This window comes from Scatophagus argus, chromosome 11, assembly GCF_020382885.2.
Source record: "Scatophagus argus isolate fScaArg1 chromosome 11, fScaArg1.pri, whole genome shotgun sequence".
Lineage (NCBI taxonomy): Eukaryota > Metazoa > Chordata > Actinopteri > Scatophagidae > Scatophagus > Scatophagus argus.
In genome coordinates, this window is record NC_058503.1 from 4,275,882 (window position 1) to 4,302,211 (window position 26,330).

Consider the following 26,330-nt stretch of genomic DNA (forward strand, 5'->3'; position numbering starts at 1 on the left):
TTTATGTCTGTAGGACTTTTCCTGATGTAGAAAATAACAGATTTGATGGAAACTGCTTCAACTCATCAATTATATCCACTTGTCAGGATAATCGTCCCTCGGTAATTGGGTGAATTATTTCTTTTACCAATGTACCTGCCAATCAGACTCTGAAAAACCAATTAAAGGTTGATTGCTTGGCAAAATGGTTGGAATAGCAGACAACATTTTAACAGCACAGCCATGTCGAAACTTGCCAGAAAGAAATTTTGTCTGGCGGCTCTTCCATATAGGTAACAAACCAGACTGGAGACCAGACATCACCTGGCAGCCAAACAGAAATCTTCTCTGGCTCTTTGAGCTGCTCAGTTGGACAGGAAACCACCCTGCCTGTCAGTTTCATGGTTTTCTGTCGACAGGTAATGCTTTGCTAGAAGAGTGAGACTAATTAAGCAGATCCCAAACGTGAAGAAAGGAGGAGAAAAAGAATGAATGAATTTAAGTGGAACAAAAGCCAATCATGAAATAGTAAAAAGTGACTGCAGATGACAAAATATTTCCTCCTCTTTAATCATCTGGGATGTAATGCCAGTCTTGGGTTTGAAACTTGCATTCTTGTAACCATTCCTGAAGATCAGATTTGGTCTAACGTTATCAATATTAAAATTCCGTGGCTCTATTACAAGAAAGGTCAGCAAACAAAAGACTTTGTAAGGCAGTTATTTATCTTCATTTGAATTATTTTTGCTATTTGCTGAAATGTCTTAACAACTATTGGATGAATTACTATGGAATTTAGTACAGAAAATCAAGTTAAATTGAGTTTTTTTATCACACATGATCATCAATTCAGAAATGTCGGTCTGTCCAGTACTTTAGTTTAAGACCAGTAAAACTAATTCTTCGGTACCAGTAGCCTCAGCTGTACGTTGTGTTGTTAGTGCTAATCAGCAGGCTGAAATGAGATGGTGATCATACTAAATATTACACCTGCTAAATATAAACATGGTATCATAGTTAGCATGTTGATGTTAGCAAGAGAATTCTGTCCCAGGATAGTGTACATCTATTCCATCCAGGTGGAGAATACTCAGATTCTTTTTTGTCACGAAAGTGTGATATGGTCAACATTTCAGATGCTGAATATTGGCCATGAGCAGTTCTGGATTCACAGTCATTACCGACTTGTGCCACAGGCTGTTGATGTTTTGGAAAAATCTTGTGTTTTAATGTTGTTGTTCTGTGAACCCTCTATTTAATGCAACAAAACCTTCTAAACACCCCACATCTCATTGTGTCAACCAAAATGTTTCAGACTGGGCTGCAGGTCCTCACGTGACGCTCCTGTCAGGAACATGTGCATTTATTCCACACGTCATCCCATCTGGAGGAGTAACACTGTTGTGATAGAATGTGGAGCATGTTCCTCCAGATAAGACTGTCAAATGGTGTTAGATGTCTGATCACAGGGGAGCATCACAGGCAGGGAGGCTGAAGCAGGGAGAGCCGCTGACTTGTTGTGACCCCACGTTGGAGCTCTGTGCTCTCAGTAGGGTGTTTACCGATGACCATGTACCAGAAGTATGCAGTGACTCGGACTGGCTTTTGCAACCACAGCTATGCACTGATGGGTGGCGGAGGGGGGCAGGTCGTGTTTTATGACCCCTAGCATTCCTGAATTATGCATTAGGTATGCAGTACTGCTTAAGCAGTACTAATGCTGAATCTGACTTCCTCCATACTGAAAATAAAGTCACTTTGTTTTGGTTTTTGATGCAAAAATTAAGGTAATACAACTATAGTGGTGTTCTTAGCCTGCAGTGTGCTGCATTGCACTAATAGCATCAACATATCAGTGTTAAACGATACGATAGTCCTTTATTCATCCTGCAGTGGGGAAATTCACAAGCAGTAAGTAAGTAAAAGCAGTAATTCTGTCTCTGCTAACATAGTTAGTCTTCCAAAGCCTTTACCTTTTGTTACATCAGAATGCCCGAGACCCTTTGTGTGTGTTTCAGCCTTTTGCCGTGTCCTTTCTAATGAGCTTTTAACATTGCTGGTTCACTTGTACATATTTGGTCTGTGCACAAGATCTAAACTGCCCAGTGCTTGCTTTAATTTTAGAAAATAAGAAAAACATGAACACTATGCATGACCACAGTCTCCATGCTCTAACTCCATCCCTTCCTCCACAGGCGAACATTGGCAGCATCATGGTTTGGCTCCGCGGTGCCCTCGTGACTGGATGCATTTCCTGGAATAAGCTGGAACCTGAGCCTTGAAAGCCACACCATGGAATGCCTGTAGTACCACGCTTCACCTTGGTCCACCACACCAGCATCAGCAGGAATCACAAACACAAAGAGAGGCACAAACAAATAAGGGATACAAAGGAGGACTCCCAAATCTGTCCCTCCCATCTGGAGACTCTTTATCTATTTAGGTCAGCCAGCTTGAAAGGGGTCTCTTGGAGGGTGTAGGAGAGTCAGTGTAAATTTGTGTGTGTGTGTGTGTTTCCGTGTTAGAGTAAGTGCCTGCTCTGGGCACTGAGGCCATGAGGCCCAAGACTTTCCCAGCTGCCCCATATGTGGGCAACACACGCCAGAGGCTTCAGGAGATCAAGGAGGGTCTGAAGCAGCCGGCCAAGCTGGTGAGCCAAGCGCTGCACGGGGCCAGCTCAAGGACAGAGGGCGGCAGAGGTTCCGACTCCAAGACCGGGAAAGACACAGCCAGTCGACAGCAGCAACTCAGACCCCCACAGAAGTTCAACAACTACCAGAGTGCCTTGCGAGAAATCCGCAAGTCCCTCTTGCCCTTCGCCAATGACTCGGGCCCATCTTCCGGATCAGGACACCCTGCGGGCGCCGGGGAAGTCAACCGGCAGATGCTTCAGGATTTGGTCAATGCCGGCTGTGACCAGGTGAGCCACATCTTTTTTATTTAAGTATTTACTCTATTTTTAGTTTTATTTACTCCAGCTAATAATCCCTTTGAAATCCCTGTTTGTAATCAGTGAGTGAGACTGCTGTATAGTAATATTAGATTAACAGAAGTTTCAACTGGATTATCCATGAAAACTAAATCTCGGACAGACTTTGAATTTTACAGAAATTTTACAATGTAGTGAAAATGCATATGAAAGAAAAGAACACTGGCAGCACTTCAGCTACACTCATAACTATACATAATTAGACAACATGGATTATAACATGATTATAATTATAAAGGGCTTGTAATGCATTATAAGTTCAAGGGTCTAATTCATGCTTTTGACTAGGTATAAACTAAAGGTTAACTGAGGGGACTTATAATACATTATGACTGCATACACTCACTTATCACACACCTCAACTATCAAGTGTAGTAAATACTCATAGTATGCTTAATAATGCTTATGTGGCTGCTAGAATTCTTTTAAATGCGTGAAAATCACACTACATTACACTTTCCTGACCACAACAATGAAGCATGCATTATTATATAGGCATCACTATGTGCTTTACTGAATAGATAGTGATAACTTATGAAATTGCATGGACTGTTACAGCATGGTGTGAGTCCTTACTACAGCTGAGTCACATTTGCATTGTTTTATGACTGTTGACATGGTTCATCAGAGTATAGTCATAAAGCATTTTGAATGCTTTATAATAGACTATGAATGCCCCCACAACACACTATAGATGTGGTCATTGTGGAAATTGTCACCAGAAAGGTACTGAAGCTGCTTTTATTCAACAAACAAATCTTCATCTATCTGTCTACATCAGTGGATGAGAATGTCCTCATAACATAATATTTAACTGTACCCTCCCATCTAAAAAAAAAATTGACAACTTTTAGGAATCATGACTGAAAAAGTGAAAATAATGGAATAGGACATTTTTCATTGCCATAATGCTATATCACATTTTTGTACTGCAGTATATTGTGCCACAGTGTGCTTTTACACCCCTACTGTGTGAATGTGTGAGACATTCACAAGAGGCAGAGAGACAGAAGACGTATTGTCCTGTATATTAATACACTCCATGAATATGTTAGTATTATGTGTGTCTTGGCAAGCGTTGCTCTTCTGCTGTAGAAGTCACTTAACTCTGATGTTTAAAGCCTCTCTGCGTCCTTCAGTCAGGAATTCGTAACGAAAGCAGTCAAGAGTGCCACAAGCTTCTAGGTGCAATACAATATAAGTCCTCCCTGCCAAGAGTGCAGTGCTGTGATTACATAACGCAGGGCTGAGCGTTGAAATGTTGAAATATCAGGTGGGTTTCCCAACTGCGCTGTTTGGTGTTCACTCCCTCTGTCCTGCTTGAGGAATGCAAAAGCGCCATCAGATGTCTCCGAAGAAGAGTGAGGAGGGAGAGCGTTTCCTTGAGGGCCTCCTGTCCACTCAAGCTGGAGCCTTAGAAATCACATTGTCAAGGCGTCATGTGGATGCTGTTAATCAGGGGTTGGCTCACTTCCCTAGATTTGAAGGAGAGTTGAATTCAGCATCAAACCTCAAATTTATATCCGCACACATTAAGAAATAGTGTATTCATCTCCCATATTTACAGCTTAAATCAACTTTGGAAAGTTATGTCTGCAAGGAAGTAAATGTTTTAAAATGGTTTTGATGCATGTCCAAAAAATTATTTTCTGCTGTTAAACAAAGGGGTGTAAGAAATTGGGGTGGAGTCAAATCTGAATAAAGTATTTAGCAAAGCACAAATTAGATGGTTTTGATCATTTGCTTTTTGGGAACAAACAAAAAACATATAGCAGATAGCTGCTATTTCTCATAGACAGTGCAGTGTCCATTTGACAGACAGCAAGATCTATAATTGTTAGCTTTGTTGATCATATTTTACATGCTATGGCACCATGGCATGCACCATGGCACCGTAGTTACCTCCGTAGTTAGTATTTTTGAACACTCTTTTGCTGTCCTCCTAACATTACCCCATTTTCCAACATGGATTTGGAAAATGAAATAGAAGAGAATGCTGCTTAGCCTACTCATAGTGCTCTCCCAGCCAAAGAAATCTTGTGCAAGTGCTGTCTGGCAACATTTCCCACTCAGTGCTGCAGATCCATCCAAAGTGTGCAAAAGTAAATTCAGCAGAGGCAAAGATGTTAAACATCTGTCAGCAATGCACAGTCACTTTCATTTCAAGCATCCTGCCCTGGTATCCAACCAACACAGCCATGTACTCTCTCTTCAAGTCACTCTTTTACATCAGCTGCCTTTAATGGTTTTAATGCAGAAACAACAGGGTTGTTAGGTGTATTTTTGATTGATGTACAAATACAAATAATTTTGCTGCTTCAACAAATACAGATAAAAATACTGGGCAGTCTGCCCCTTTCCAGTAAGGAAATATTGATATACCAGTATTACGATCTCATGTTTTTACATAATTAATAGTTTTTACATGCAACTGCAAATAATTTACATTGCAATTGCTGTTACATTTTTTTCTCTTAAAGTGTCTGAGTGTTTTGATATTTGGGATGCTTTAACTGTGACTCCATGACTCTTGTTACATGGAGTGCTGTTTTCCCTCCTACTCTGCTCTACACAGCACAAATACAAGCCTTTAAACTAACATCCTTCACAAATGAAATTGAACTTAAAAATAGTCTTTTTAAAACCCTGGTCCTGACTGTTTATACTCGATAATAGAATGAAATAAAATACATTCATTTTGAAGTAAATTTTCATATTTAGCTGTTTAGCTTTACCTGCTCCTCAAGCTCATGTTCTGTATGTATTGCCCTCTCCTGAAACACAATGTCTCTGCTTGGGTGATGGCTGTATTTCCCTAAACCCTTTGGGGATTTGAGCTTGAGTTTTATGGCCCTTTGAGGTTGCTGTAGCAACAAATATGAGCATGCATGTCATTTTATGTTAAGCAAGTGAAGTAGCACGTTAAAGGTAACTCCCATTATGTGTTAGCGCTGAGCTAACGGACCAAGCACTAGTTGTTTATACATATACATATGAATAAAACAATCAATTCAGGATCACAAAAATATAATCAAATGAAATTCATTAAGTGAATCAATGTTTCCCACCTCTAATAATTACAGTAATAGTAAAGTAGAAGTAAATAAAAACCAAAAGCTTGATGGTCTGTGTCATCCCCCTGACAACTTAATAGAAAACTGTTGGTGCCAGTTAATTTTGAAAGTCAGTGGGTAAACCCCAACACTCGGTCAGCTGGACCAATCAAACTTCATCATTCACAGACACCTGTGAGGGACAAGTCTGTCTGTGTCCCAGACCAAAGAAATAAACTTTTCACTCTGAATTTATGCACATCGTGATGTAAGCATGTGCATAGTTTTCCTACAGATTTAAAAAATGCAACATACGGATTCATAACTCCTGTGTCCTAATACATTATAAAATTCTCGCCAATACACAGCTTCAATCAAACACTAAGAGTATGCAAAGGAATGGCTACAAGTCAGTGTGCCTCTTATATAAAGGGCCAAAAATTTATCATGTTTCACCTTGTTGTTGCATTGGGCCTGCACTTTCAATCCATCAATAACAATGCAAGGAGAGTTGCGTTTGTGTGGGTTTGTTGTACTACTGGAAGATGACATAGGGGAAGTCTGCTTTGAAAGCTTATTATGTTCTGTGATACTACATAGAGATTTATCCAAGTATAAGATTCACTGAAGATGAATGAGGAAGTCTGTCAAACACAGTCTGACCAGCACCCAAAACAACAACAGCAAAGTACTCTCTTTTCAATCTTGTTATCCACCATCTTCTCACTGGCAACTGATGGAAGGCGTTCTTGCTCTAAATGATATGAATGAGGCAGTTTTGATGAATTACACTGAGGACTTTAATCACAGCATTTCATCAGAAATTGCAGCTGGTTTTATTTTAGATTTGGTGCACTAGTGGTTAAAGGGCTCGAAGACAGGCCCTGTGATGGAGCTCGGCATGTGAAGAATGCTCAGCTCAAGCATTTACACAGAACTACGAAGAAATCCTCCTCGCTGAAGTGAAGTTATGAGGCTGCCCCTGAAGGGAGAAGCTGTGGGGCTGAGCCAAATCAATTTCACCTTAACACGGCTGTGTGCCCTGCTGTTTATTCAGTGTGTGCTGATAGCAGGACCTGTGCTCTGTTCGTACTTTGAAGCTGTATGTTTCTTTAAGGTAGTAAGTAGACACTTAGAGAAAAGCAGACTGCAGGACTGATTTGTGATTTGCCCAGAAAGGGTCCAAATGTACTCCCAAAGAGGCGTGTACGTGGTCATCTGCAGACATGCAGAAGCAGAAAGTATAATTTTGGTTTAACACTTCAGTATGCCAGCAGTCAGGTCTCAGGTTCCCTAGATGGATGGCTGGAGTTTAGTAAAGCTCTTTGATGATTTTGATATGGGAGTACAATTATAAATATGATTTCCAATTTTGGGGTACTTTTGCTTAAGAGTGCTTCTAATTGATGCTAGTTTAGACAGCATTTCTGTGAGAAATAGTTACTTTTCAGATTCAAAATTTACATAAGGAACATAATAGGTCCTTTTGAAATAGCTGCATGTGATCTGCTGCTCAGTCCTGTGGATGGTTAATTAAACATGCAGTATCATTATTAATCATTGTATTTATTAAGTAAGATGAAGTACATATTGATGCAATCATAATAACACATACATCCTCACATTTCACTCTTGGTGGTCAGTAAAGTTTATCATATTTTCAGGCATTTAAAATCCATGCAGCTTCAGTGATTATTATGATACTGCATGGATTATTGTAACATACCACGAGTCCTCACTATATTTTTGAACTTCACGTCACTATCACTACTTCACTACACTATTGTCAAGGTGTGTGGATGAGTATAGTTAGTCACAATGCACTATAAGCTCCAACAGCCAACCTCTAGTTTATAATTAATCAAGAGCATTCATAAGCTTCATTCATAAACTCTAACTTATAATTCATAATCTATAGTGTTTTTTGACTGTTGATATAGTGCATCAGAAAACATTATGTGTGTAATATAAAGTATTATGACTACATTGTAACACAATATGACTTCCCCATAATACATTATAAATGCTTCTTTTATTTAACAAATCTTCTAAATCTGTTACCAATTTTTTAAAGAAATGAATGGGATATTGTTATTAATTCAGCATAATGACTGGAAAATATGCTCACGTTTGACACTTTTGGCAGGTGTCGGAAATGCAGAAATCAAATATAGAAAATTATTTGACCGTAGAAATTATTCACTATGGCAGGAGAGCATGGAAATTCATTTTGGACACTACTTCTCCTCCATTGCATTTCAAACATCTGTCAAAGATAATACATGAAACTGTGAAAAACTTGAAGGCTACAGTGGCAGCCATTTCCTCTGATAGTTGACCTCCATTGCTGCCACCATTGTAAATGAACCAGAGCAGTGTGGGCCCAGTCAATACAAACAGGAAATGAGCATTCAATGGCAGCAGGGTGGAACAGTTCCTTCTGCTACAGTCGAGTCACCGCCCAACATGTCGCCTCTCCTTCCCCCCGTCTCTGCTCTGTCAGACTGCATTGCAGGGTCTTTGTCCTTTTGTGTCTCTGTAGATGTGTCTATGTGTTTGCGCTCGCCTTACTTGGAATGCACATGTTGAATAATTGTCATTAACTTTAATTCAGTAAATGAGTGATTAATGATGATTGAAATACCGTGCCACATTGATGTGTGTTTTCATTACCAGTTTAAATGTACCAAGTTGTGCTGATTCGCACAAGAAAATGAACCATATGCAGAGTTCGACCCACTGCCTAGAAGCGGGATGCGGTGACGTCAGATGGAATTTGTCATTGTTCAGACACTACGTCTTACACTAGCTTCCTGTTTCTCTTCTAGATCCAATTTTCAACCAATGGGTGTTAGATGCTGAGCAGAAAACATCCATGATGATAGGTAGCTGAATACATTTGCACAATGTAGTAGTAAACAGCAGCTAAAAAGGGAACTGCTTTTAATCGTCATGGACTCAAAGTAATTGCGGCACCAGTTACAAACACAACTTCAAAGGGTAACTCTATTGTAAAATAGATGTAGATACCTGCCTCACTGGACTGACGTACTGAGTCAAACAAAGCCAGCACGTGTATAGAAAAGGGGCTCAGGAAACCATTTTCATGCCACAGTGAATCTAAGTGTTCCCTATTGCACTGATTTTTTAGATCTGATCCAATGTTTTTTGGTAAAGCCCTTTCCTTCACTGTTCTCTCTGTTCTCTCTCTCTGAAGGAAGAGTTGAAATGGTAAGAAGAACCAGCCTTGAACAGTCTGAACAGCCAGTCAGAGAGCGAATTCTGTATGTTGGATACAGACTTGAGTACAGATATTTCTATCTCAATTTTTAATTGCTATAATCCAGAGCCATCATGGCTGTCATTGAACATCACTCAACTAATTTCTCCTTCAGCCACTCTGGAGCTGTTTTTTTTTTTTTGTTTGTTTTCATTTCACCTCTTATCAGCCTCGTCTTCCTTTTCGTCTCTCCCATCTTCTCCAGCTGCAAATTACAGAGCAATGTGGCTTGTTACATAATCACATTTTTAAAGGAGGAAATGTTTTGGAGGGGGAGCGAGGGGGTGGGGGTGGAGGGGTGGCATGCCACGCATTGAGATGACAGGGAAAGAAAGGAAATGAAGGGAAGGAGGGGTGCGGTCAGGGTTTTCCTTCCCTAAACTTCTCGTCCATCCCCACAGGCCTTCTACTGTATGTACAGGACAAACTGCGACCAGGCAGGAATCTGTTGCACGCTAAGCACATTAAAGCCTTAGATGTGTGAGCAAGCAAACACTGCGGTGTTCATGTAACAATTAAGCCAACGAGATGTGTCTTGGGAGCAGTGAACTTGCTAGTGCTTATGGTTTACATGTTGGGGTTGAGGACATGGCTTTCCCCAGCTCACACTGTAATAATTTGTACGTGAGGCGTAACTTGGCTTAAGCATTGCTGTTTTGCCTGCAGGGGAACTTTTTGAAAATTACAGCCATGGATGAGAAAGTTTTATGGCTGTCAGTGTGGAAACAATGCATGCACGTCCTTATTGGCATATCCATCCACCTGGTTCCTGAGCGTCCTGCATATGGCTTTGATTTGCAGGGCCCAATGCTGGAATATGTTTGAGAACTGGGTCAAAGAGACAACGAGTATCACAAAACAATTGATTCTTGTCTCATGCAAAGTGTGTTTTTGTGAGTAACTGCGAGCCTATGTTTGTGCTCATTTTGTCAGTCTGTCAAAGCAGTTTGTGTGTCCGTGCATGTGTGTGCGTCGCGTTTGTAGGCTGGTGATTATGCGTTTGCGATAACTCGGCGGCTTGTGGCCTGCAGCCATTATAACAAGGGTACAAATGTGGCCTGGATATTTTCAACAGAGAAAAAGACAGGGAGGAAGAGAGAGAGAGGGAGAGAGAAAGACTATCCAGAATGCAAATAGCTTGAATTCCTGCTTCCTGGGCTGAGGAATGTGAGCGAGGAACATCTGTCGCCATGACAGCCAGGGTCACCAGGCCCGCCTCCACCTAGTGTGCACACACACACAAACAGCCCAAGAGCTCCAAATTCAAGAAGTTCAATATAGCTCTCAGTGTTAATATAATTCTCTGTCTCTGTTATATTTATTCTTTTGATATTTGCAGTTATGTAGATAAAACCATATATATACTTGTTACAAATAATGGTTTAAAAAGACTTTCATTCTGTTTTTTGACATTCAGCGCAGGGGATGAAGTGCACAGACATATTCTGTGCCTTCTTTTGCACCTTCTCTTGTTTATCTCTTGTTGGATGCCAGATACGTGTTTAGTAAATGAAAGTATTTTGGAGGAAATATTTGCATATTACTACAAAATGTTTTGCAGTAATATGACAGTTAGAAGTAGAAGAGCTGTGTTGGACATTTTTGAAACTTTCCTAAACTAGCAATGTGACATAAACATGTTCTTCACACAGTTCTCTCTCAAGCTCTCTGTATTTATATCTTTCTTTACCCAACAATTTTGTTTCCTGTGTATAGCAGACTGAACCATGATGATCGGCTGTCTAAAAGTGTGTGCAGTTATCCCTATTTGAGTAATTGTTGTAATTACTCAAGTAATTATTGTAATTGTTGGACCTCTCTATGACAGCTGGCTTTTCACCTCACCTTCGACCTTTGAGCTTAGACACTTTGTGTTTTGTTCATGGTAGTTTGGTCTATTACCCCCACCTATGTAATCACTATGGGCCCATGTTGGAGTCTGGCTGGAGGTGTTTCCATTCCTCATCTGCAGTACCTCTCTTCTCATTTCAGCTCTATACTGTTATGTATAATGTATATAGTATATAGTAAAGACAGAAATGCCAGACAAATATTAAATAAATCCTGCATTACTAAACTTAAAATTGGTGATGGTGATGCTGCGCTTAATTATTGTCATGCAGTTAAAAAAAATAAAAGTTTGAGTTCTGGATGAGAAGCAGAGGAAGGAAAGCGAGGTAGAAAGACTGAAGGAAGGAAGAAGGACATAATGTGACATTGCTGGGCAGCTCTGGCAGTGAGCACTCTCTACTGGCTGCACAGGAATGCAACACACACACACACACCATGTTTATACTTTGCTTCCTGTGTGTGTCTGTGTGTGTGTATGTGTGTGTGTGGACAGTCCTAGGCTCAGGGAAATAGTTTATGTATGTGGCATGAACATACGGATGCAACAGGAATGAACAACAACGAGTGTGTGCTGCATGCAGTATACACACACACACACACACAGACAGGTTACAAAAGGCATAGAAAATGTGTGGCCTTTTCCTTTCCCTGCTTTGAGAGCTGACTGCCCATGATCGCTGCATGGTCCTACTTTTAAACCATTAATGTTTGATAGTTCCCTCACAACAAACAAAGCTGGTAGACATGTCTCCAACATTGCAGGCGGAAGGGGCACAAAATGGCTGCAGTGGGACAACACTTCTCAGCAGTTTCCTTGTGCTCTTCTCATAAATTTATTGTATGTGGTTACAAAATGCTTTGATGACATTCATTACGTATATATTACATAGCAGGCTGCATTATAACAAAATTTAAAACACACCTAAATAGAAACATAAAATTTGCTAAAAGAGATAGAATTAATAGGTATGTCCTGATCAAGTCTTTCGTATCTTAAGAGGATGAACAAAATAATAGAAACACCTGTCAGTATTTCAATAGCAAACCGTAACTTCCAAAATGACCATAAAGTTGAATCAACACCTATGTAAAACGATTTCAGCAAAAACAAACATTATAACCTTCATGAAGGGAGGATTTGTTCGATGTTTGCTGCGTTAGACCACTTTCATTTTTGCTAGGTGTACCACATACTCATACTTCAACTGGCAGTGAGTGTAAATAGTTTGCAGTGCGCAGTGACAGTCCATTCGTTCCAAGTGTACAATTGTTTTAATTTGGTTTGAAAGCAGCTAAGGTGGCTGAACACTGAAGGTCATCAGGAAGCTGTTTTCATTTGTCTGCAGCATAGAAACTAAATACAGTGTTACCATTTTGGCTCTGACTTGCTGCACCTCAACCTGACCAGGCTGCTGAGTGATTTATATAGACTTAAAAATCATCTAAAATGGTCTTGAAGCCATTGTAAAGATTTAAGAATAACCTCCCTCATGTCCCTGTGAGCAACTATTTGAACTATGAAATCCACATCAGGTCATCAGCGTAAGACACAAGACTTTGATCTGTGGCTGCCATGTGCTGTGTGACCAGCAGGGGCACCTGAACGTCGACTGTGTCAGACCAACCAGGCAGAGTTGAGAAGTCTTTGCAGTGAGGTCATATGCCATTCGAGGGGATTTCCTCATCTAGGTGTGGGTCACTCAGTTGGAGAGGGAAAGACAGATTTTCTGTTGTGTTTGTCTCATACTCTGAAGGCCTGTTTGTTTACTATTGTGGAAAAGACAAGAAAAGGCAGTTGTTCATCATCTCGTTCCCCCACCACACCATCTTAAGGAATTTTGAATTGCAAGAGGGGGTAAAGATCAAATGTTGCTAATAAACAGTGTAGTGGCAATCTGTCCAATAATCTTCTTTATCGCCACTATTAAGCAAACCTTCAGCTATAAGCTTGGCTGGTAGTAATGAATCTTCTAGCCAGGTAACTGTGTTCTATTCAACACTGTCATTATGGCTCCTACAAACAGATAACAGGAGAGTATGTGATGCAGCACAGTAGGTCACTGTCTGTGTTGTGTCATGACATTTCTGTGGGAAAGGTGCTGACACTTTGTTATGATTTGAGTCGATGAAACTGTCAGTTTGACTTTTGTTTACCTTTTTATTATCTTGATATAAAACCCCTACATTTGAAACTTTAAATCAGAACCACAATCACTGTGTCTTGCCACACTCTAGTCACATGTGAAGGTGTCTTTGTCTAGGACAGGGGAGTTGGGTGTCCTGGACTGAATTCCTCATTTGAATTTCGAGATCTCCTGCTTCAAATTAACACAAGAGCCAAAGGAATGATCGGCATTGTTTAATAAAAGGTCGTAAAAGCAAATGCAGGAATACTTTGCTTGTTTCCTCCCTCACATTTTTGCCGCTGTGTCTCAATCGTAAATTACACGGCAGGTGATGAATAGAAAATGCCAAAGTGGTTAACCAACATTTTTCACATTGGTGACCTACATACCTCTGGGCTTTTACAACGGCCCACCTGTTGGAGCCAGGGATGAGTTCCCATGTACAACTGAAGAGGGAGGCAAGTCTATGGAATGCCATCTTACATGAATGCATATATCTTTAAGAGATGCCAAAAATAAAACAAAAACCTGTATTTCAGTGCTTTTAGTATCTTACACAAACTAAGCTAAACAGTACGGTAATAATTTGATGCCAGGAAATTCTCTTATGCAGGATTAGAGAGTTACCTGCCAAACAGGAATCTTTTTTAAATGGGTTTCTTTTTTCATTGTATCTATGTACTGTATCCATTGCTTGTTGTTTGATTTTCTGACAACACAGCACAGATCAGTCTACACTTTGAATTTCATTTCATATGACAACATAACTGTTACTGAAAATAAAGATGACGATGATTTTCTCCCAGTAGACTCTCAATCTCAAACGAGTTTTGAGTCTGTGGATCTTTAAACCATACTGACACAAACAAAAAAGGTGGGTGGTGATAGTGGGTGATGAAGTTTGTGCAGGTAGTGTTAAATGGGCTAAAACAGAATTAGCCATACCAGTATAGTCTGTTAAATGGAACTCTTTCTGGTCCTTTCCACTGAAGCTTGTCCGTACCTCTTGTCAGTACCACAGAGGTACATATGGGACCACACCCTGCAGTTAGACTACAGCAACATTTGTACACATGGAATAATTGCACCAATTAGAAATTATCATGCTGCGGTATGAGTTTTCTTTGACTGCTGGCTAAATTGCCCATTGTTTTTCTACACTTAAACCATTTCTCAAGTTTCAGTTATTTTTCTTACTTTAGATACTTTCATCCATACATTATCTATACCGCTTATCCGTCAGGTCGCGGGGGAGCTGGAGCCTATCCCAGCTGACTACGGGCGAGAGGCGGGGTTCACCCTGGACTGGTCGCCAGTCAATTGCAGGGCCAACACTCAAAGACAGACAACCATACACTCTCACACTCACATCTAGGGGCAATGTAGAGTAGCCAGTTTGTTTTTTGGTATTGTGGCCTTATAGCCTCTTGCTATGAGGCGACAGTGCTAACCACTGCACCACCGTGCCGCCCTATTTTAATACTTTTTAAGAAAAAAATGTCTGTTTGTCTACTTCACTACAAAACAAAGGGCAATAAAAATGTGAAATTAACATTTCTGTTCCTCTTACATTTAAAATATTCTTTGATACAGACACATGAAGCCACTGGTATGTAACCCCAAGTAGAGAGGATGGAGGTGCTTGAGTGCCTACTGAGTCGGTCTTTTTTTTTTTAAAGCACGTTTCTATATTTGGTGTATAGACATCTTCTGGGCAGATTATCTGTCTGTCTTTGTGTATTTTTGTGTAATTAATTGCAGACACCTTCATGTCTTTCAAAGTTTATGTTTACATTTGTTTTTGCGTGTTTGTGAGTGTGAAAAGCTGGCATTTAATGTCTGTCCATATTTGTAGTCTTGTTTACTTATTTATTTGTCATTCAGAATGTTGGTAATTTTAGACTCTGGTTTCCTTTCTTATATGCAAAAATATTTGTTTATGTGTGTGCTTCACAGGAGATGGCAGTGCGGGCACTGAAGCAGACAGGAAGTAGGAACATCGAAGCAGCCTTAGAGTACATCAGTAAAATGGGTTACCTTGACCCCCGCAATGAGCTCATTGTTCGTGTCATCAAGCAGACTTCACCAGGTACGTCCAGCCTCAATAAGTTGACTTTGACCAGTGGATTTTTCATGTGCTCTTCATTTCTCTTCACTACATGAATTTGTTGTGCTTGTTGAGGTAGTTACTTTTGGCACAGAAAGTTAAATCAAATCGCTATTATTGCTTCATATATTGTCTTAAACTTCGTCTTTGTCCTTTCAGGAAAAGCTGGCATGCCAAACTCAATGGACCACCGACCTACTTTAGAGGCTTCAGGTGAGGCAGGTGCCATGCCTCCATACCACCAGATTGGTGGTCCTATGTATGAGGGTCCAGCTGGATATGGTCCTGAGGGAGAGATGCCCAGACCCTACATGAGCTCTCCTTCTGTAATGAACTACATGATCCCCCCGTCTGGCACACCACAGGGCCCCGCCATGGGAAACCCACTGGGTCGACCTCCCAGTCTGGGTGCCTATCCAGCTGTGATGGCCACCCAGGGAAATCCAGCCAATACCATGTACCCTCCAGGAGCCCAACAGAAGGGCTACCCTGGCAGTATGGAGCAGCATGGGCCTATGATGAGCTACAGTGTCCCAGGCCAGCCTCTGCAACTTCAGCCTCAGCCACCAGGGGGCCCTGTCCCAGGCCCCCACTATGACTATGGCCATGCCAGGCCACACATGATGGAGCCTGCGGGCTATGGAGTCAAGAGGACTGCCTCCTTCCAGAACAAGATGGCACCGCCCCCCATGGCACCCCCAGACAATTATGTCAACATGCAGGGAAAAGGAGCCATGGGCCAAAGCGGTCCTGGAGGGGCAGGGGGAGGGTACCCTGCTAACCTGTACCTGCCCCCTCACTCCCACCCACGTCAGGCCAGCCCCACATCCCACCAGGTTCACATGATGTCCCGTTCCCCAGGTGGGGTGGCACAGATGGGCCCTGACTTCTCTGATATTCCCCAGGGCCTAATGACACCATCCAGGGCCAGCCTCAACCTGGACCTGTATGAGCACCACTGGGCAGGCCCTCCGGGTCCTGAAGGGGCCCCTCCAGCAAGACAACCCCAACCCCAGGGCCCATTCAGGGCAGAGGTGCGTGTCCCCAGCAGAACCAACTCCTTCAATAGTCGCTCTGCAGGACCCAATGGTGTCCGGCCAGCGATGACAGCACCCCCCACAGCAGGCAAACAAGACCCCTCCATGGGCACTCCAAACACCATTACAGCTGTAACATCTCCCCCTATCCAGCAGCCGGTCAAGAGTATCCGTGTGATGAGGCCAGAGCCCAAGACGGCTGTTGGGCCCTGTCACCCCAGCTGGATGACTGCTCAGGCCCAGGATGCAGGTGAGCCTCTGGCCTACATGGCAGAGGAACCCTACTCTCTGGAGCCTGCTCAGGAACCACGTTGCCCACCACCACCTTACCCCAAAAACCTGCTTATGTCTGGGGTGACTGGTGAGCCAGGGGCCCTGGAAGGACCTGGAGCCATGTGTGGAGCTCAGGACATCAGCAACTCTGCTGCTAGAAGCACACACAGTGGGAGTGGAGGGAGTGGAAAGGCTGAGGAGACCCAGCAGGTCAAAGAGAAGACGAAGATGGGCAAGGGGGAAAAATCAGTGAAAGACAAAAAACAGATCCAGACGTCACCTGTTCCGGTGAGGAAGAATGGGCGTGATGAGGAGAAGAGAGAATCACGGATCAAGACCTACTCACCTTTCGCTTTCAAGTTCTACATGGAGCAGCACATAGAGAATGTGATGAAGACCTATCAGCAAAAACTGAACCGCAGGCTTCAGCTGGAACAAGAGATGTCCAAGGTAAGACAGCCTTTAATGAACTCCCTGGTCTGACATGTAAACTCAAGTTAGTTGCTCATTCATGTTAAAAACTGACAAATAGATGAGATGACCTCATGGTGAAACTTTTGATTGCCCTTCATCACTGTCCTCTGCAGTGGGACATACAGTGTGCCATGTTTATTTTTGTGCCAGACTTTGATTTTTTTAAGCATTTTCATTTGAATGAAAACAGCTAACTTCACATTAGTATTTCGTGCTTTTCAGAAGAGCAGACATCCATCAGTCTGAATAAATGTAGACAAGTCCAGTTGTAAATGGTAACAGCAAATCGTTCTCTGTGAAGATTTTCATGGTGCAGTAATTTGCTGAAAATCAATAAGGAACCATGGTTTAGAGCAGTGTATAAATTCTGTGCAGTTAATGTGCTAAAACCTAAAAAACCACTGGTAAAGTTCAGGGGTTTGTATATGAGAGGAGAATGATAATGGATTGTAGAGAGAAGCGCAAGTGGTTGTTATTCAGAGAATTCTCCCTCAGGGCTTTGTTTTGGACAACAAGACCTTTGTCCTGGAATGAGAAGTCATTAAGTTCACACTTGTGTTTGCATGAACTTGTCCTAAGTCATGACTTTGGCCTCTGCCCTTTTAAAGTGATTGAAAGGCATTTTTCTAGAGGAGAAAAAAATACCTCAGCTCGACCCAGACATTTCGGTAACACAATTAATTCAACTTGACAACAAAGGTCAGGGTGCTGGGTTCAGCACACGCCACATTCCTATGTCATTAATAATCACAAATGAAAAACAAACTTATCTAAGTTCTTTGTTAGACTGCCTTTGAAAGGGTTGTGTAGTCATTTCCATCACCATCTTTCTTTTACCCCGGCCCTTTGTGCCCAGGCTGGCCTATCAGAAGCAGAGCAAGAACAGATGAGGAAGATGTTGAACCAGAAAGAGTCCAACTACAACAGGCTACGCCGTGCCAAAATGGACAAGTCCATGTTTGTCAAAATCAAGACGCTGGGCATAGGTGCTTTTGGTGAAGTGTGTCTTACACGTAAGGTGGACACTGGCGCACTTTATGCCATGAAAACACTGCGCAAGAAAGACGTCCTCAATCGTAATCAGGTGATGTAATCAGTTGTTTGTTGTTGTTCATACAGTACATTCTTCAGTTAAGGCCTGCACATTTGTACCAGTTACTCCTCTTTTGACCATCTTTGTACACACAATATGTATCTGTCACAAAGCCAGGCAAGCCAGGCAGTTTGTGACTGTGAATATTATTACTGCTATTTAAATTGATGATAACCTGTTGTTATTCAGACTAGTTCAAATGAATACTTTGTTTGGCACAGGTAGCCCATGTGAAAGCAGAACGTGACATTCTGGCTGAGGCAGACAACGAGTGGGTGGTGCGTCTCTACTATTCCTTCCAGGACCGTGACAGCCTCTACTTTGTCATGGACTACATCCCCGGAGGAGACATGATGAGCCTGCTAATTCGAATGGGCGTCTTCCCTGAAACTCTGGCACGCTTCTATGTGGCAGAGCTGACACTGGCCATCGAGAGCGTCCACAAGATGGGCTTCATCCACCGTGACATCAAGCCTGACAACATACTCATTGACCTGGACGGACACATCAAGCTGACGGACTTTGGACTGTGCACAGGCTTCCGCTGGACGCACAACTCCAAGTACTATCAGAAAGGTTAGGTCCTTCGAGGTGCTGTACTCATGCTACATATCTTAACAAACACATACACGATATATTGTAGGATCCAAAACACAGATGAAAGTGATATTCACTGATTTTTATTCTCATATTTAATATATATCATTGTTATGTTCTGAGATCCTAAAGCTCAGGCAAAATTCAGACACATTCATACTTACATACAAAAGACACATTCATACTTAGTTACCAAGTCCAACCAGTTTTCTTTTGCTGATCATTAAGTGTGTTGCTCAAAGGCACCTCAGAAGTGTGTTAGTTTTCCCATCTGGCTAATCCAGGCTGTGTGTTGTGTGATTTGTATGTGGAGTTTAACAGCATTGTTCCTTGGCTTCTGTCCCCAGGAAGCCACATCAGACAAGACAGCATGGAGCCAAGCGACTTCTGGGATGACGTGTCGAACTGTCGCTGTGGCGACCGACTGATGACACTGGAGCAGCGTGCCAACCGGCAGCATCAGCGCTGCCTGGCTCATTCACTGGTGGGAACGCCTAACTACATCGCACCAGAGGTGCTGCTGCGCAAAGGTGGGTGACAATATGATGAATGATTATGAATAATTGCTGCACTATCTTTTAATTCATCCATCTGTTTCATCTGAGGCTGAAGAATTCAAAGGCTATCTTGTTAGAAAATATATCTGTATGAATACTTAAAATAGAGGATTGTGCTGTATCTTTGTCACTTAAAGATGACTGACATATTTGTGTCTTGTGTGCAGGTTACACCCAGCTGTGTGACTGGTGGAGCGTGGGAGTGATCTTGTTTGAAATGCTGGTGGGACAGCCCCCCTTCTTGGCCCCCACACCTACCGAGACTCAGATCAAGGTCAGTGAAGAAGAAAAATATCCCTTGCTTTGATTTATAAATGAAATCACTGACCAATAAAGGAATGTCAGTCTGGTGTCGCTGGATCAGTTCATTCTCAGCAGGTCAGGTCAGTTAAACAGTGCCACATCCTGTCTGCCTTCCTACCTCTTTGTGGGCAGCTCTCAGGTATGGATTTGACTTTTGATTTCATCTTTGAAGCAGATCACCAAAGCTCTGCAGTGTTTCCTCCTTTTGTTCAGTTTGTTTGGGCAGGTGAGAGTAAGACCAGTTGAAATCAGGTGGTTCCCAATGAATGACACTGAGAAAAATAAAAATGTGAGTCCCAGTAAGAGAATGGCAGTGTGGTTTGTTAGAATGCAGCCTGAACTAACTACAGGAAATTGCTCCCAAGTTCTGCAGTTCTGCAGTTCTGCAGATGCACTACACTTGGACTCCAGTTATAGAAGACTATTAATTTACTCAGCAATGCAATCAGAGAGACAAACACGCTCCATCCAAGAGCTTGGCTACCTTAGTCCGTCTCTTTTCTCACTGAGCAGTCAAGATCCGTAAGATCTGTAAAACAAAACAAACCTTGAACTTGGAAAAACTAAAAATTCATTTGAATTTAAATGATTAAAATTAACATAAATGCTGAATGTACATTAATTTCTCTTTTTGATATTCTGCTTTTCTGTTCAATAGTGAAGACTTACTGCTTCATTTATTAGTGTGGTTAGCAAAAGTATAGTCACAGCATTAAAAATATGCAAGAGTGCATGTAAAAAGTGGCTGTGGCCTAGGGTTCAGTCATATCATCCTGCTATTGACTACCTCTATTTTGTCATGTGGTTGCCATCTGGTGGACTGGATCAGTAAATCTGGCAACGGCTAATATTGTGATAATGGTTACATGTGTCCCTTAGGGCCACCATACTCTGACTCGCTGTGAACAGAAAGAACATGAATAAAATAAGAGCTGAAACCACTGCAGTATGTCCTATGTTATTTAGACTAGAGTGACTAAAACTACAAACAGTGACAGGCTCTTTTGTGTACTCATTAGTGAATCCCACTGTGTTATGAGCGGCACCATTTTTGCCCAATTAAAAGTCTTTTTTGTGGCTAAATTCACAATGTATAATCTTGAAATGTTAACATATTCAAAAACTAAAAACTTTCTCTATTCAGTCATTTATTAAGTTTTGACTGAAGTAAGCTTTGTGACTGATGTGGAGCCACACATGCGTCCTGACAAGCTGCCATTGAGATAACCAAGAAAAACTGCAGGCTGTACTACATCCAGGCTTCTGTGAACAACAGAGAGGATGAATAAAAGAGTGTAGATATTGTACTTAGTGAAGTTACAGAGAGTGGAATCACATCTTAAAGCTGGCACAATGACAACCACAGAGACCTTGTCACCTTAAAGCCAAATCATTAAAAAGAACAGTCTCAGTACCCCTCGATGTAGCCAGCCATACAGATCACAAGGAATCACAAGCTGTTTTTGGATTAATGTAACTGTGAAGAAATCAAATAGAAAGAGTCGAAGTTGTAGTTGACAAGAACAATAATGATATAAATCCAACAGATTGATTATTCTGCATTTGACTTTACTGTAGCTGTGGTGCCTTCATGTGCTGTGTTTCTCCTCTTCACAGGTCATTAACTGGGAGAGCACTCTGCAGGTGCCTGCCCAGGTCAAACTGAGCCCAGAGGCCATAGACATCATCGGCCGCCTCTGCTGCTCTGCAGAGGATCGTCTGGGTGCCAATGGTGCTGGCGAGATCAAGGCTCACCCATTTTTCAGCCAGGTGGACTTCTCCAGCAATCTGAGGCAGCAACCAGCCCCCTATCGGCCCAAGATCGCCCACCCGATGGACACGTCCAACTTTGACCCTGTGGAGGAGGAAGGAGGTCCCGGGGCGTGGAGTGACAGCGGGGACAGCACCCGGACCTTGGACATGCTTTGTTCTCCGCATGGGAAGCACCCAGAGCACGCTTTCTATGAGTTCACTTTCCGCAGATTCTTTGATGACAACGGCTGCCCTTTCCGCTACCCTAAGCCTCTCGAAGAAAGCGAGTTGCCACCAAGCATCACAGGAGCTACCTGCATGGGCCCAGAAGAGGAGGACGAGCAAGAAGAGGAGGAAGAGGAAGATGAAGAGGAGGAGGGAGAGCAGGGGGAAGGATGTGAGCCTGTGTATGTTTAGAGTTGCCGACTGAACGGTGTGTGTCTGTTACTGTTGACTCACAACCCTCCCATCTGCTACTGCTCTTCTTCTGTGTATGTGTGTAGAGGTGTGCATGCTACAGAAGTGTGTCTGTGTGTATTTATGCATATCTGGCATGTGAAATTGTTAAGTTGCGGGGGCATGACCGATGAACATCGCCACCCTGGGGAATTTATAGCGCTTCTACACTGACTTCAAATTCAAAACTCCCCTGATCCGGGACCAAGAAACAACATTCTGTATATGACTGGGTGCACCAAGGGTGAAGCGTATGTGGTTAGAAGAACAAGACTCAGCAACTCTAAAGGTTGAAAGGAGATTGGGAATGTAAGGATATCTGGACTGCAGACAAGATTTCGAATTCGAGGACTGCTTGCAGTTCTTCCAGCGGTTTCTTGTCCGATTCCTTTAACCCTTGGTCTTACGGAGGACTGAAACACCATCATGGTGATCTTCTAGCCCAGGGGCTACTTCCTGTTCTACCTGAGCTGCTTTAAACTCAAATATTGGACACGGCAGTGTGATGAGTGGAACCAGTTTACTAATTGATTGCTGGGGTGGGGGTGGGGGGGCTCTTTCACAGCTGCTGCAAAATAAGCTACAAAGACGCATGCATGTGCACACACTCACGCACACTTAATCAGTACAGGTCAAGCTCTGTCATAAAGAGTAAAATAGGTGTTGGTCTCTTCACTCTATGTGTTTTTGTTTAAATTTCTGTATTTGATCCAAAAAAAATTTGAATCAGATTTACCAAACAAAATATTTTGGGTTGCCCCATCTGTCTTAAATATCCACAGCTGCCTTATTTTGTGCCAAGTCTTCGTTCAGTTTAATATTTTCCTTCTCTTCTCAGAGGTCGCTGTTACAAATATCCTTGTGTTAATGATTTTCTACTTTAACTGACCATTTCAAAGCTTGTCTCCAAAAAGGTCCTTAACCCCTACTGACACTAAGGGAGTAAAGTTCAGGCTGGGCTCTAACAATCAAGCCCAGTTCTGTTTTAGCCTGATCTGAGACTGAACCACTGTAGCATATGTTGAGCCTTATTAAAACCAGACATTTCACTGTCAGTCTGACATGCGGTGAATTTCTGCTCATAAATTACAGGAAGAGCTGGATCAGATGAGGAATGTTCCTGCCATCAAATACTAATTCTTGTTGTTAGCACTGCACACAGTTTCCTGTGCCTTGTTTTAGGAAAAGAAAAACCACACCTGACTCAAGAAAATTAAGAGAAATCAAAGACAGAGCGGGACAGGCCTGAACCTGTCATGTTGAATGGGACTGAGTTGCTTTCTGACTAAGAATCAAAGCTCTAATACACACAAACACACACCCATTAACTAAGATACATAAGTGTATAGCTGTTTTGCAAAGATCAGTCCCACAGTTGCTTAACCAGCCTCCCCTCTCTTCTGGAGGAAGTCTGAAAACAAAGCAACATTTTCTTACAGCAGCAAACGTGATAGTATGACTATGTGCAATACAAAAAATACATTATATATATAGTTTTCTAAACACTTAATATCCTTTTGAATGTTTAGTACTGAAATGTACAAATATATTGGTTTATATATATTTTCTCTTTTCTCTTACAACATGCTGCTTAATATTGTGGTTAATATTATTTACATTGTTGTTGTTACATGTGTGCCTGGTTTCTTTTGGCGTGGCTTAAAGAAGTGTCGGCTTCTTTGCCAAGTGTGCTTGGGGTTTGAAAGTAATGAGCCTTGTGCCTTTCTTATTGAATGTTGGGGCACGTGACGAAGGAGGAGACAGCGATGGTGACGATCAGTGTTTGCAGAATATCGACTCCTCACCTTCTGCAGCTGGGCTGGTCCTGAGTGCAGGGGGGAGGGGGGTGGTGTAAAGGGCTCTGGGTCAGGAAGAGATGGAGGAGAGTAGATAAAAATTAGAGAAAGAGCTGGAGTGAGGCAGGTTGGATTCAGGAAATGTAATTTGTTAAAATGGATTAAATAGCTTTCTTTGTTTTACAACACCACAAATGGTTAAACTTCAACAAAGAGTTACTGTTTGGTACATCTTTATTTTCCAAAATGACCACAAGTTTAAGTGTTGATTAACGCTGTCTTTTTACTTCAGACCTGTGCCGTGCTCTGTATTGGAGCTCTGCTGCCCAGCAGATGACATTATCATCCAGTATCTTCTTGCTTATTGACAATCAGTAAACAGTAACTTCTCTCTGTGTCAAACTGCACTGTTTGGTCAGTTCATACCAAACTGTTCCAACAGTATTTTGAATTTGACTTAATGACTGGGAATGCTACAGAAGTCGGAATTTTTTAGTGATTCTCTGATGCATAACTGGCAGAATAATGTTTTGTGTTTTTTTTTTTTTTTTATTTTAATTTTATTTTGCTTGACAGTGTATTTAAAGTATGTTTTTCTGTAAATGTGCCTTGTGTTCAAAAGTGAGCAGCACAATCTTAAAAGATTACCTTCTTATTATCATCTCTTTTTCACAGACATCTTTTACCTGTTGTTATTATTTTTCTTGATCTGGGGAAGTTGACTGAGCATGCTCCATTTCACACACTGGCTTTGTTTACAAGTACGAACAATTTTCTCTTTATTTTCATCAGTAACTGATACTAAAACAAGTTAGATGAAGCAGATGTTTAATGAAAGTTGGCACAACAGTAAATGACAATTGCTGACATCAAAGACTGATGAGATGTGTAATCTGAAAGGTGTCTTTTTCCCTTAAAGGGACAATTCACCCCAAAATTAAAATTGCACATTTTTCCTCTTACCTGTAGTGCTATAGATTGTTTTGGTGTGAGTTACAGATTTTTGGAGATACCATCTGTAGAGATGACTTCTTTCTCTTGAGTACAATGAAACTGATGGCACTTTGCTTTTGATGAAGTGCCAAAAAAGTAATGTCTCTTTCTAGAAATCATGACCCAGTTATTCAGGATAGTTTGCAGACCTTGTTGCAGTTTCATGTTGTAACTGTTTTCTTTCTAGTCAACTAGAGCGTATCACCGTCCAGAAGGAAATGTGCATCTACTTATTGACAAGAGGCATGTTGCTTGTGATATTGCAAACATGAATCTGATCCTGCTTGACTGAGCTGTAATGTTAGCTAGCTTAGTTAGCTTAGCTAGCCTCTGCAACAAACAACAAAACAATCCAAATCGATGAATAGTACTACATGTAAGAGGAAACATGTATTTTTGATTTGAGGATGAACTGTCCCTTTACAGTCACATGGAAACACCATGTAGATGGCATTTTTTCTATAGCTCTGGCTGCAGCATTAGGAAAGGGAAACAGGACACACTGTATGATGTTACAACTCAGGCCATGTTTAAATTTAAAAGCTGCTGGGGTTTTTTTTAGATTGAAGTAGATTCTTCATATATTTAAATTTTATATCACAGATTGACAGATATAAGATTTTTTTGTTACAATGTGTTTTAATTGTGGCTTTAAGTGGACAAAATCCAGTACCCTGCATGTAGTAATCATTGCCAGTGTTGCCTGTGAGCTGCCCATTGTCTTCTACAGAGCAGCAAATACAAATGCTCAAGATGCCTTTCTTGATCATTGAGATTAAGGCAGACAGGTGCTGCTCTTTCACTCTTCCCCAGTCAGTTTTCCTTTGAGCTGGTCCAGACTAGATGTTCTTCCAGATCTCCAAACCTCTTGTTAACCGCATGGCCAATCTACATCAATCAGGTTGGACTGCTTCGTAAAATATAGCTTTATAAGGAGGGCCACTGTTCTCTGCAGAGTGTGTGAGTTCCACAGTGTGTGTGTGAGGTGTTTCCTGGATGTGTTTTTTGCTTTCTGTTTCTAAGGTTAGAAAGTGATGACTGACAATCTTTGACTGACTTGATATTCTGCGATCCTATTTCTTCACAAACTTTTTTGTGTATCCTTTTCATTTTGTATTTTTACTCTAAGGAGCATCTTGTTGTCGTTGATGTTCCTTAATGTATGATGCAATTCTGTTACTCTTGAATTTATATTTATACAGATATACATATTTTTTGTACCCCACCCCTCCCTTTTTTTCATTTTTTCTTGTGCTAATGGTCAAAACTCCATGTCTACGCAGTATTATAGATAATGTAATGTGGACATCTATCTCTTTTTTTACATTTATGTATGAACTGAGAATTTGTAAAAATGCTTTCACAGTCTTTGTGTGTAAAATGTATGTACAAATTAAATTAACCAACTTGGCCTCGTGTTTTATTTCAGTGCATTGAGGTGTGAACTGAAGGTGATGTATTAATGTCATTATCATTTGTAACTGTCACTTTTAGGTCTGTTATAGCTTAAAAGTTAGATAGCGCTCATATTGGATTTGGTTATCATTAAAAAACGATAAATCTACATTTAATAAATGACCAGAAATGATAAGAGGTCAGGTATTGATCATATTT

The 26,330-nt window shown here is 41.5% G+C and overlaps 1 protein-coding gene across 1 annotated transcript in view; it reads left to right on the forward strand.

The window, feature by feature from the left end:
- lats2 (large tumor suppressor kinase 2) overlaps positions 1 to 26,127 on the forward strand; it is a 30,252-nt gene extending 4,125 nt beyond the window's left edge. The window contains exons 2-9 of the mRNA XM_046403869.1: positions 2,175 to 2,899; positions 15,235 to 15,367; positions 15,545 to 17,145; positions 18,026 to 18,253; positions 18,484 to 18,838; positions 19,207 to 19,389; positions 19,584 to 19,690; positions 21,337 to 26,127. Of these exons, the coding sequence (XP_046259825.1) occupies positions 2,534 to 2,899; positions 15,235 to 15,367; positions 15,545 to 17,145; positions 18,026 to 18,253; positions 18,484 to 18,838; positions 19,207 to 19,389; positions 19,584 to 19,690; positions 21,337 to 21,888 (3,525 nt within the window). The 5' untranslated portion in view covers positions 2,175 to 2,533 and the 3' untranslated portion in view covers positions 21,889 to 26,127. The remainder of the gene's footprint in view (positions 1 to 2,174; positions 2,900 to 15,234; positions 15,368 to 15,544; positions 17,146 to 18,025; positions 18,254 to 18,483; positions 18,839 to 19,206; positions 19,390 to 19,583; positions 19,691 to 21,336) is intronic.
- Positions 26,128 to 26,330: the final 203 nt, after the last annotated feature.